This window comes from Lytechinus pictus, chromosome 5, assembly GCF_037042905.1.
Source record: "Lytechinus pictus isolate F3 Inbred chromosome 5, Lp3.0, whole genome shotgun sequence".
In the NCBI taxonomy this organism is placed as follows: Eukaryota; Metazoa; Echinodermata; class Echinoidea; order Temnopleuroida; family Toxopneustidae; genus Lytechinus; species Lytechinus pictus.
In genome coordinates, this window is record NC_087249.1 from 28054619 (window position 1) to 28067168 (window position 12550).

The following is a 12550-nucleotide window of genomic DNA, read 5'->3' on the forward strand; positions in this document are numbered from 1 at the left end:
GAACAATTTCATTAAAAACAAAAAGGTTTTGTAAATATGTACAGTTTAATTTCTTTCCTGACAGGTTGCTGGTATGAAGCAAACTGAATCTAACTCTGTATCAATAACATACAGTAAAATCCTGTTTACAGTGTAGTTGAAAAAAGTTTACTGCAAGGAACCCAAATACAATGCACACAACCTGTCTTTGGGTATTTATTATTATTATTATTATTTTTACTGAGCAACAGACTTTGAGTACTAGACTGTGTCATGAGATGCTGAAGTAATACCCAGAGCCCAATAAGAATCACCATTAGGACTAAATCAGCTTCCCTGGGGATGGAGTATGATTACATTTTATTTTCAACCCATCAATAAGCTGACATTGACCTCACATATTCTCTTCCGCATAATTGTATACTGAATATATATTCTTGGTATTGGAGTACAGAGGAATCTATTTTTTCAACAGGGTGAAGTTGATTGATCAATGCTACATGTACCTGTCTATGTATACCAAGTCATTATAGAATTTACAGAGGTGTGCACAAAACAGAAATCGAATTACAAATGGGACAAACAGCAATTAATGTACTTGCTAGCACAGAACTTTGATAGCCTCCATGGTTAGTATGCACATATATGTACAACACCTGCACACAAGGCTGACAGAATTCAGTATACCTGTTCCGCATTATACATGCAGTTGGACAAGATCAGGCTGATCAGCCATCATGTGTCCATACATTTATATACTGTTTCATTCAAGGGCAATAAATGTTTCCCCAATAATGTAGCGAGTATTAAAGGAGAATGAAACCCTTGAAACCAGCTGAATCCATATCAAAGAGAAAAATCAAAGAAACATATTGTTGAAAGTTTGAGGAAGATTGAATGAATAATAAGAAAGTTATGAGCATTTGAATATTGAGATCACTAATGCCATGTAGATCCTCCCATTGGCAATGCGACCAAGATCTGTGATGTCACACACGTACAACTCCCTCATTACTTTAGTACTTATTTCACTTATATTCTCACTTTTATAGTCTATCACAAGGTGAGGTGTTCTCTTTATGAGAGGACAAGTACAGAGGTTTCACAACATTATATCATTGATGAATTGTTTGTCATATGATTAGAATGAGCAAAAAGAGATGTTTTGGGGTATATTTTCAGTGTCCAAAAGGGGAGAGTTTGTTCATCTGTGACATCATAGATCTTGGTCGCATTGCCAATGGGAGGATCTCCATAGCATTAGTGATCTTGACATTCAAATGCTCATAACTCATCTATTGCTAGTCCTATTTTACTCAAACTTTTGTTGATCTTATTCTTTGATTTTTCTGCTTTCACAAAAGCTAACTTGCTCCAAGAGTTTCATTCTCCTTTAAGGATAAATACGACACCAACCTACATGTACTGGAGAGTGACACAAAAGCCCAATTGGAAGCATTTTGTTTTCATTTTTTGTGTGTCCTTGTTTCAGTTTTTGACTTTTTTTAGAAATTGATTTCTATTGATGAAAGTGATGCACAATCAATGCCACTGTTGAAACCCTGGCAATTTGTTTCATGCAAGTCATCAAGATACAACATGGATTACTCCCTACATGTATCAAAATCAAACATGAACAGGGGTTCTTAATTAGCAGCATGTGCACCCCTTATTCAGGCCAAGCACATACATGTAAGAGCCAAAAGCATGTTATGACTTTTCAAATGTTTTTGATAAATTGTGTTTAATTTGTATACATGTTGTTTGGTACAATGATAATTTGGCCAATTAGAAGGCCTAATATTTCAAGCTAACAGGGTCTATAATATCTCAACCCTTACATTGTACATGTATAAGTAAGCCGGTGTATAGACCCCACCCCATGATGCTTAGTTCGCTATGTACGTATAATATTGGTGAAATTCAGATTTCTGATAACTTATAACTCAAAACTGCTCTGCTCTAAACTTTACTTTGGGGTAGAAGTGCTTTCAGCTGGATCTGGATCGAATTTTTATCTGAGGTCTTCGGGACGATTTATTTCCAATTCGTCTAATGCCAATTCGTCCAATTGCCAACTCGTCTACTACCACTTGGTCTATCATCAGTTCGTCTACTCACCACATGGTCTACTTCCATTTAGTCTAATGCCATTCCGTCTAATAACCAGTTGGTCCAATAGCCATTTAGTCCATACCATTTGGTCTAATTAAACTTAAGTGTTAATTGTGCAAAATGAATGAAAAGAAAATGGTTAATAGACCAACTGGTTATTAGACAAAATGGTAATAAACGAAATGGTGATTAGATGAAGTGATGATTAGACCAAATGGTTATTGGACCAAACGGTTGTTAGACGAAATGTTGATGGATGGAATGGCATTAGACTAAATGAAGGTAGACCATGTGGTGAGTAGACGAGTTGGCAGTGGACGAATTGGCAATTTACCTTCGGGACAGGCTCAGAAAATGCACAACTGTATAGAAAGCCCACATGTAAAAGGCCATGATGAAATATCTAGAAGACGTACTCACGTACACGGACAACAAGGTATCTTTCATCATCTGTTGATGGAGGAGGAGTATACATGTGTATTGTACAGATAATGAATTGATGTCCCTGGGCTGGGGGTAAACAACATGTCAGTTACATCATGCATTCAGGCCAACCTACTCCTGTAAATTACACCAGCACATTAGTAGGATAGCACGAACATGATCAGACATTACGCTCTTCCTGACATACAGAGGTAATGTACCAAGCTAAATCCCTCTTCCTCCTTGTACATGTACTGTACATCTCCTCTTCACATCCATCTGTCAAGTTTATGCTTGTACAATATTAATGAATGCAACGATACTCCATGACATTCAAGGATGGCATAATCACATTTCAGCCACAAGGATGACAAGCTTAGAAGGATGCTTAATGAAAAAGCTGTGTATATTTTCATGCAGGTTTCGGGAATATAAAGGGCAAGGACAAGGTATTTTGTGTCCTTCACTTTGAAAGATACATGTATAGCTCTTTTTCTTCAAATATCTGTCGCTGGAAGAAATAAAAATCACTACCAAATCAACAAAATCTCAAGGTATTGAGAATGAAGGGACACAATCCCCAGGTGGGATTTTCATTTTTTTTAATACTATGAATAAAAAAAAAAAAACAACAACAAACAGTGTGCGGCTATGTGTGCTGGTAAACACAAATACAGGCAAGTGATACCTGTACATGTAGCCATTTGAACTTCCACCATATGCTTCTTGTGTCGAACGAATGCAGAAGCAATTCAGGTCACCAGAACTCCATGGTTTAAAATGGAGAGCGGGCATTAATCAAATAGGTTGCACATCGATTGTGCTTTGTGAGTGCTCTATGCTTGACTCAATTACATGTATATTCAAATGCAATATATTCCATGATACATGTATATATAGCGACCCAAGAAAAGATGTAGAAACATGAAGGTGTATGACACAAGACCCACGTTAGAGGTGCATGTATGAATCACAGAAATTTGCTTTGGAGAGTGAAGGCTGCGACGAACTTGCATACAGACACACATGGCAGGTTGTGACAAAAGCTTTACAGCGGTTTGGGTAATTTTTCAGTATTAATGCTGTTTTTCCTGCATATATACCAACCAGGCTCAAAATGTTCAAAATAAAAAAGCTCAAGATGAACAGAGCTGCCAACCTTTAAAAGTAAAAAGTAGTAATTTTAAAATAAAAAGAGTAATTTCATATGCGCCATGCGCAGGGTATTATAAATTTCTTTGAAGTGATAATAGAACATTCGCACAATGAGGCATTTTCATTGCATATACAATGTACAGCAGACTGATGGTTTTAAATGTTTCTTAATATGCTCCACTGTGCAATGGAAAAATCTGATGAGCAAGTGTTGCACCAAGCATGGTTTTCACCTTTGGGAGATGGTATTATACATGGCCTTGTATTCTGCTGGTGTACTCATGCCTGAAAGGCTGTTTCGCCTTTGAACCCAGTGGCGTATCAAGTTTGGAGACTTCGTTGAACTGGATAAGCAGGCGAGATCCTCTAAATCGTGAATATTTGATCCTTTGCAGCATATCACTGTCACATCAAATAATCCATTTTAACAATCCAAAGTTCTACTAAAGCGACATAAGTTTTAATCCATGATGCACAAAAAGTTTACAAACTGATCAGCGCCCAATCCTTAAATTAGCGAATATTTCATCAAAAACATGGAAAACTAACTACCCATTTTGCACATGTGTGTGGACTTCTATCCATACTAAAATTTTCCACTGACAATGCACGCAATCTAAGGTACGAAAATTACACGAGGTACATGTACATAAGGCAATCATCACATGCGCAGCATTGTAAAACAAAGAGACATGATCATGTGTGTAATGGCAGTATTTGCCATCTTCGGATGACTTCGCCACTACGCAATGTATTATGTGTGTATTAAAATTTTGTACAGTGCACCAAAACGCGTAGTAATAAATGAGTGAAAAACGTAATTATGACTTTATCATAATAGTTGGCAGCTCTGGAACATACATGTACATGTACATTCTGGGTGTCATCTGTATACTTTGGATACCATGATATGCATGCATTTCAGACATGTACGACAGTACAAGTGTTTTGTGATGCTGACACCAATACTCACCAAGTCTTAGTTCTCCAAAATTACCACATCCAATTTTCTTTCCCACCCTGAAATTGGGTCCAACCATAAGTACTCCTGCATTGCCAGTATTGCTGCTGCGTCCCCCACTGCTGCCCGTTCTTGAACCGGTCTTTTTGCGGTGGCGATTGTCATCGTATTTATGCGTTCCACTCATTTTGAACGGGATATGGCTATTGTGAGCCTAGTTCAGGTACTCCCCTCCGGCCTCTTATGCTCTGTTTATAGCCAGTAGCAACAGCACGATCATTAAGCTCCAATCACACACTAGATATTGAGGTTGTTTTTCATCTGTAGTAACTCCAAATAAATCCCCTGAATGAAGACCAATGAATGCAGGCAGCCAGTGCTCATCAGTGTTTCCCAGAGCACATGTTTCTGTTGACAGACCGCATCACGAAACTTTTAATGGGAAATTCTGAGATCGTTGATCACGGATGATAAAATGAACCCTACATTTGGGATGTCCACTCAGCAATCACCTATATGGTCCGTCCATTGGTTGGTTGAAAGTAGCATCACATGTTCAATTGGATCTATATTTAACTGCAAGATATAACAAAAAGAAATTTCATTTTACATGTACCTACATTTGTGTAACTGCAAAGATGAAATAAGGAGTACCGGTAAAAGAATAATAATGAATTACAATTAATAATATATCATTCTTTAAAAAATTTCTTCCTTTTGCCTGAATCATATAATGCACACATTTGGAGAAAAACCTGACCCAACTTTCATATTCAAAATTACGATATATATAAATAACAAGTGGAATGCCTCTGGCCGTCTCACCTGCATCACGCGATTCAATATAGCAGCAGTGCTGATTTTGAAAACTACTATAACTCGCACAAGACGTTCAGTGATACTTGGTTACTCTTATTTCCACGTTTTATGAACTAGACCAATACACTTATAGAGATATGATGGCAATTCAACAAATACCCCCAACGTGGCCAAAGTTCTTTGACCTTACATGACCTTTGACCTTGATCATGTGACCTGAAACTCGCACAGGATGTTCAGTGATACTTGATTACTATTATGTCCAAGTTTTATGAACTAGACCAACACACTTTCAAATTTATGGCTGTAATTCAACAAATACCCCAATTTGGCCAAAGTTCATTGACCCTAAATGACCTTTGACCTTGACCATGTGACCTGAAACTTGCACAGGATGTTCAGTAATACTTGATTACTATGATGTCCAAGTTTCATGAATCAGATCCATAAACTTTCAAAGTTATGATGGTAATTCAACAGATACCCCCAATTCGGCCAAAGTTCATTGACACTAAATGACCTTTGACCTTGGTCATGTGATGTGAAACTCAAGCAGGATGTTCAGTGATACTTGATTAACCTTATGTGTAAGTTTCATGAACTAGGTCCATATATTTTCTAAGTTATGATGACATTTCAAAAACTTAACCTTAGGTTAAGATTTTGATGTTGATTCCCCCAACATGGTCTAAGTTCATTGACCCTAAATGACCTTTGACCTTGGTCATGTGACATGAAACTCAGGCAGGATGTTCAGTAATACTTGATTAACCTTATGGCCAAGTTTCATGAACTAGGTCCATATACTTTCTAAGTTATGCTGTCATTTCAAAAACTTAACCTCAGGTTAAGATTTGGTGTTGACGCCGCCGCCGCCGTCGCCGTCGGAAAAGCGGCGCCTATAGTCTCACTCTGCTATGCAGGTGAGACAAAAATCATGATCTAATAACATGCATTTTCAAGATCTTTCCAATATTCTTTTCCCATGCAAACAGAGTGTGTTTTTAAGAACCAAAGAAAGAATACCAGACCAGACTTAAAGACCAGGTACATACATGTGTAGATTGCAGTCACTATGAACACTAACCTGAATTACATACATGTACATGTACTGTACAAGTAATTAAGATTGTAAATGTTATACATGTACATGTACATGTACATGATAGGCCTACATCATTTTGGCCTCCCATTTTCTTCCAAGGATCAATTGCATGCATTGACTTGTAATTAATCACAGGCATTCAATCATCATTCAATCAGTGGACAAATACAACGAGGACTCTACTGAGACACACACTTGTACAGAGAGTTTTAGGAGCAGTGAACGAGAACGGTGTCGCAGTCGTCTGATCGTTCGAGTCAACGTCGTCGTCTGCCCTTGTTCACTACAGATGTGAATATTTTATATTTCACTCGACTTGTACGTGTACATGTACGTACATCCACGTGAAACAGCATGATAACCAGCGGGTCATGACACGCTGCCCGACCCCGAAGATCTGGCATACCATCGCCTGGCGACCCGGTCGGGTGATGCGAAGGTGCAACTTGTGCACACTTGCCCTTTCACTTGCTTTGATTCCTTTTTATGTGAGTTAGGATATATATCGATATATATTTTGGAGATCAGAAAGCAATTTAAAATAAGATAAACGTAATGCATCGTACAACTGAGATTAATTTTGTGAAAAGTCACTGAAAACTGTGTTTTAAAAGGGAAAGGTTGATCTTCATGCTGAGCTTGAGCGGTTAAAATGACGTCACTCACGTGCACGTCAACTATGATTTAGGAGAACCACAGAATGGATGTGGCGAGGTTCTCGATTTTGATAGTCGATGTGTGTGAGGACCTGAGGCATATGGCAGGCCAAAAAATGACGTCATCTCGTACCAGTCGTCTATGTCGAAGTACACTGTACATTTCTAAAAGTGCTCATTGATGTTTGAAGCAGTCTACATATGTACCCATGTACATGTATAAACCAAAACTTACAAGCAATCTTACATGTAGGATGAAGTGCTAATTGTTTCATGTAGATGTAGGGACATACTGTATGTAATAAAAAAATTAGGAGGGGTACAAATATATAACAAAACTGTTGTGAGACCTCTGTGTGTAATTGGACAGCAGATCCTACTGTAGTGTACATGTACATAAATTACCCCATCATGAAATGTCACAGGCATACTGTACATGTATGTAACTTTTATTTACACACACAATGTGTGTATGTCACATTTTGGAATAAATAATCAATTTGCCAAATACTGATCACTTATCCAATCATATTGCAACAAATATTTTTAAAAGTTCCTCCCAAATACAATGCACACTATACGGGCAAATATTATAAACATTAAAAAAATTGATAAATATCTAAAATTTTCATCTTGGAATTTGAATAATATGTATGTACAATACATGTAATATGGTATGAAAGTAAATTACTGTAATGTGGGCAATTTTTTTTCTAGTACTGTACATGTACATAAAGGAAACGTGATGGAATTGATTTTTGAAAGCATTGTGAAAAAAATAAGAACTAACACTCTGCATGTATTAAAATAAATTATAAATGGTTTTGAACAACACATACTGCACTGGTGAATGTACTCTTGCTCTAAGTGCTGAACTAGAAACATTGTACAAATATCATAGAATAACTTTATGATGATTCATATCTAACCCATTCTTAAGCAGTTTCCCTCAGTCCAAATCAATGGTGTTATTACAGCTTTTGTTCTGGACTTCCCAGGTCAAGTGATGACTAATACATACACAAATATTTATTAAACACTGAATTTTATAACACGCCCTCAATATTCTTATCTTTCTTTGAATTACAGATTAAAAAATTTAAATTATCTTTCTACAAATCTGAGTCTGAATCTTATTTTTAATCAATACACTTTTATTTAAAAGATCAATAGAGAAAAAAAATAATACAAGCCTTCCAGTAAAAATTTCATCAAAATCAGATGAAAAATAAGATATTTATGACATTATTAAGTTTCGCTTATTTTTCACAAAACAGGTAGGCTATACAATTCAGTGACATGCAAATGAAAGATTCAATGATGTTGCTCACTATTTCTTTTGTTTGTTGTTTGAACTATATAATATTCATATTTTTTCTGATAGTCGATGAGTGTGAGGACCTGAGGTATATGGCAGGCCAAAAAATGACGTCATCTCGTACCAGTCGTCTATGTTGACGTACACTGTACGTTTCTAAAAGTGCTCATTGATGTTTGAAGCAGTCTACATATGTACCCATGTATAAACCAAAACTTACAAGCAATCTTACACGTAGATTGTAATAGCCCTCTTTCTGCACCCCTCAGCTCCTATGAACTGATGATAACAGATGAAAAATAAGATATTTATGACATTATTAAGTTTTGTTTATTTTTCACAAAACAGGTAGGCTATACAATTCAGTGACATGCAAATGAAAGATTCAATGATGCTGCTCACTATTTCTTTTGTTTGTTGTTTGAACTATATAATATTCATATTTTTACAGATTTGACATTTCTAAATTGATTGAACTAACATACATGTAATGGTAATATCACATGTTCAGGGAGAAATGAATCTTTGTGTCACAGTCAGAACAATGAGAAAATTAGAATATTTCATATTTCATATAATAAAATTCAAAAGAAATATTGAGTTGGTGACGTCATCATCCTACCCATTTGTATACCAACCAGAAAGAAAAAAGGGGGAAAATGAAAAAAAAAAGGAAAAGAAAGGGTAAGAAAAATATGAAAGAAAGAACAAAAGCAAAGGGAAAAGAAAAATGAACAATGAAAAGTTTTTTTTTTAATATGAAAGAAAAGCTGTGGCAAAAATAGTAAATTTTGGCTGGTGGTAGGGCTGGTTGCTTTAGATACATTAAGAGAAGAATTGAAGAAGAGAAGAGGAAGCGGTTCTTGGTTGGCTGTGGTTGTGACAGTCCACTGTCTAGTCACTACCTGTAGATGTTTTTTTCAGTCTCGGATCCTCAATATTTATAGGCCTACTTTTAACTAGCCACCAAATCCTGTAACCTTTTATTCATGCAGGGGCAAAAAAACCCAAAAAAAACAGACCAATCAACTCATGAATCAAAGTTTTTTTCTCTCTCTCTTGGAAAAAGAACTTGGAAGTCATAAATTGATGGATCTGTTTTGCAAGATGATGGAGGAAATATTTGATGTAATACAAACTTTAGTTTTATCTACAATTATTAATTACAAATTAGAGAGGATTACCCCTAAAGATTCTTCATAATATTTACTGGGTCCATGATCACAAAATCAAGCACAGTCATAAAAATACAGGGAACACAAGCAAGTGTTTGCAGTTGGAAACAGGGCATTCTCCAGCTTTGTGATATTTTTTTCTTGGCCTTAGGGAATGACCTAAATAAATTAATTCTGACTAAAGAAAGACACTCTTAAATTTTGTAGTTTTGGTTTCCCATCATACATTTGTGTTTGTCTTGTTTGTTGACTTGTGTGTTGATCGTGAAATTGGCATCCACTGACATGCACTTATTCAGTTACAAAACTTTACACAATGCACAATGACTTGCAATTGCATGTACCGTATTCACTTATGCAAACGTGTGCAGTACACAATGGAAACAAATTAATGAATGGTGCCATGAAACACGATTTTTTTTGTTTGTATGGTAGGGGGTCCTAACGCTACGCGGGTCCTAAAGCTCCGCACCACTCCATTGCGCATGCAATATCAATGGCAAAATAAATGCGCACTCTAGCTCTGTGTGTGAAGCTGTGTCCTGCAGAGTGACGAACGATGATAACGGTCCATATTCAATTTTTCTACAGAGGCTGCAATAAATCATGCAACGTAGAGAAAACCAGCAAATATTTTGAATTTTGGAGAACTTTATATTCACTTCAATTTCTTATTTAATTATTTTCCTATAATCATACGGACATATTTTAGAAATTGTGGCACAGGAAATAATATTTCTTTGCATGATAAATCGAGTGCGTAGCTTTAGGACCCCTTCTACATCGGCAAAATCAAGAGGTGTTTGGAAAACACGGCGGGATTTTCCTAATAGTGAGTTTTGTGATATTTTCTTCTTGGTTAAGGATATTTAGAATATTTATTACAGATTAGTGAAAGATAATTTGTCCAAATATTAAAATTGGCATAGTTTTTATCATTTGAAAACAAAGTGCGTACAGCTCTAAATCTCCCGATCATAGAATAAATAAAATAAAATAAATAGAATGACACAGTCACAGACACAATGACACTCCACTCTCGAACTCCAGTCAATCTGCTGACTGCTGTACCCTGTCTAACATTACTACATGTCTGCAGAGTGCAGACAAAAAAAGCATGCCATGACTAAAGATGAAAACAAAATCATTTTAGGACGATTTGAATTACAGACATAAAAAGACTACAGTTAAGTATGATAAGGTGACCATAATTTGCGCACATTTTAAAAATTATCATGATGAAGCTGATTTTCAAGCAAAATTTTTTCAGAGTTCACACAAAATTAATCAAAATCATGAATACCAGACAGAAGCAAGATCCCAAAGTCAAATCAGCTTGACGGAATTATAAAGTAGGTCAAGGGTTTCGCTTGTATCGCGATCTCAAAATTCCATGGCGAACGACTAGTGCGCGCTCGGATGAAAAAGTGTCATAAAAAAGTGTGACCTAATTTGTGCACTATCGTTTTGCAAAACTTTAGAAAAGAAATCAAGCAGACAAAGGTAAAATAATCATATCAGATGGAGGTTAAAATGCCATAAATTTGGAGACCTCTGCACACTCGCACTATCCGCTAGTGTGCATGCGCAACAGCCCCCTTTGCGATCCCATAATGCATTGCGGTTCTGATTAACGATAAGTTATTGCATGGCATGTATTACGCACATTCAAAACTAAGAGTTACTAAGAGTAAAAAGGTGCATAAAAATTAAAGGGGACCCATAAAAGTTATGAACATGATGAATGATATATCGGCATTTTTACTGGTCTATACTAATATTTAACTTTTAAGTCACCACTCCATTCACTGCCGTTTATTTTGTCAGTGGCGCTGGCGTCAAGTTCAACTTCTTTCCTCTCCCAATGTCGGCAATGACTTTGTACACAAAGAGCGCACAAACACCGACACACGAGAAGAGAGGTGACTTATTTCAGGATAAGGCTTGATATATCTTCACATCGTTGTCAGTATCAAATATGTGAAGCTCGCAATCTTAGAATAGATTCTTACTTCGGAAGACAGTCCGCCCGGTCCGGTACGATATCTTCACTTCAGTTCTTGCATGCATTGCGGGTAGCTTGTTGGCCACTTCCTGTTGCCATGGGCGGTAGGCCGATAAAATAAGCCCGTTTCAAACAAATATTCTTACTTAACAAGATTGTCTTATACATGTTAAACTTAGAAAGAGAACTGAATAATTACGCACTTCATATTTGACACACATCTCAAACAATAGCTAATAAAACAAGAATGTACTCACCTGATTTGTAATCCTTCCATTGATTAGAATTCACGTACGATCCTTCGACCCCGTTGTTCATATCTGTTTGACATGACGTCACTTCCGAATAGGCTGATGATGCGCATGCGTAATGAATTGTCAAAATGGCCGCTAAATTTGAAGAAATTTTTTACGAAAACTAAAAAAATATTTGATGAATTTTGTTACTATCGATTTTTGTTCATGATGGGAGTAGATGAGCAATACCTTCTCGTCGTGTCTGTAATATGTGGTGAGTTCATTTCCAATCAAACTATGGCCTATGACATTACGTAGACTAACGTGTGAATAAAGTCATGAAATTGAAAGTTGGACTCACTTTAATTTTAAAGTAATGTCCCACATATTACATTTGGTGTAGGTTAAATCCGGGGTCCTGAAATTCGACAAATCATTCACTAACGTGTGCTTACTCTCCACGGAGCCCACCCATGGGTAGCCAGGAGGCTTCTAGAGAGTAAAAATCATTTCCTTTTTGATTGCAGCATCAATTTCCTTGATATTTCCTATTTTTATGGCTGCTGAATAGCGAAAAAAATTCACATGATTGGCGAGCGATTT

The 12550-nt window shown here is 36.5% G+C and overlaps 1 protein-coding gene and 1 long non-coding RNA gene across 2 annotated transcripts in view; one reads left to right on the plus strand and one right to left on the minus strand.

Moving 5' to 3' along the window:
- Window positions 1–1486: 1486 nt before the first annotated feature.
- On the minus strand, window positions 1487–12050 carry LOC135154276 (uncharacterized). The gene is made up of 3 exons (XR_010293720.1): window positions 11969–12050; window positions 2675–5209; window positions 1487–2108 (listed from the first exon to the last, which is right to left on the minus strand). It is a non-coding gene; the product is annotated as an uncharacterized LOC135154276 (long non-coding RNA).
- Window positions 12026–12550, plus strand: part of LOC129262174 (centrosomal protein of 120 kDa-like) — a 28780-nt gene continuing 28255 nt past the window's right edge. The window contains exon 1 of the mRNA XM_064100160.1: window positions 12026–12221. Within this exon, the coding sequence (XP_063956230.1) occupies window positions 12041–12221 (181 nt within the window). The 5' untranslated portion in view covers window positions 12026–12040. The remainder of the gene's footprint in view (window positions 12222–12550) is intronic.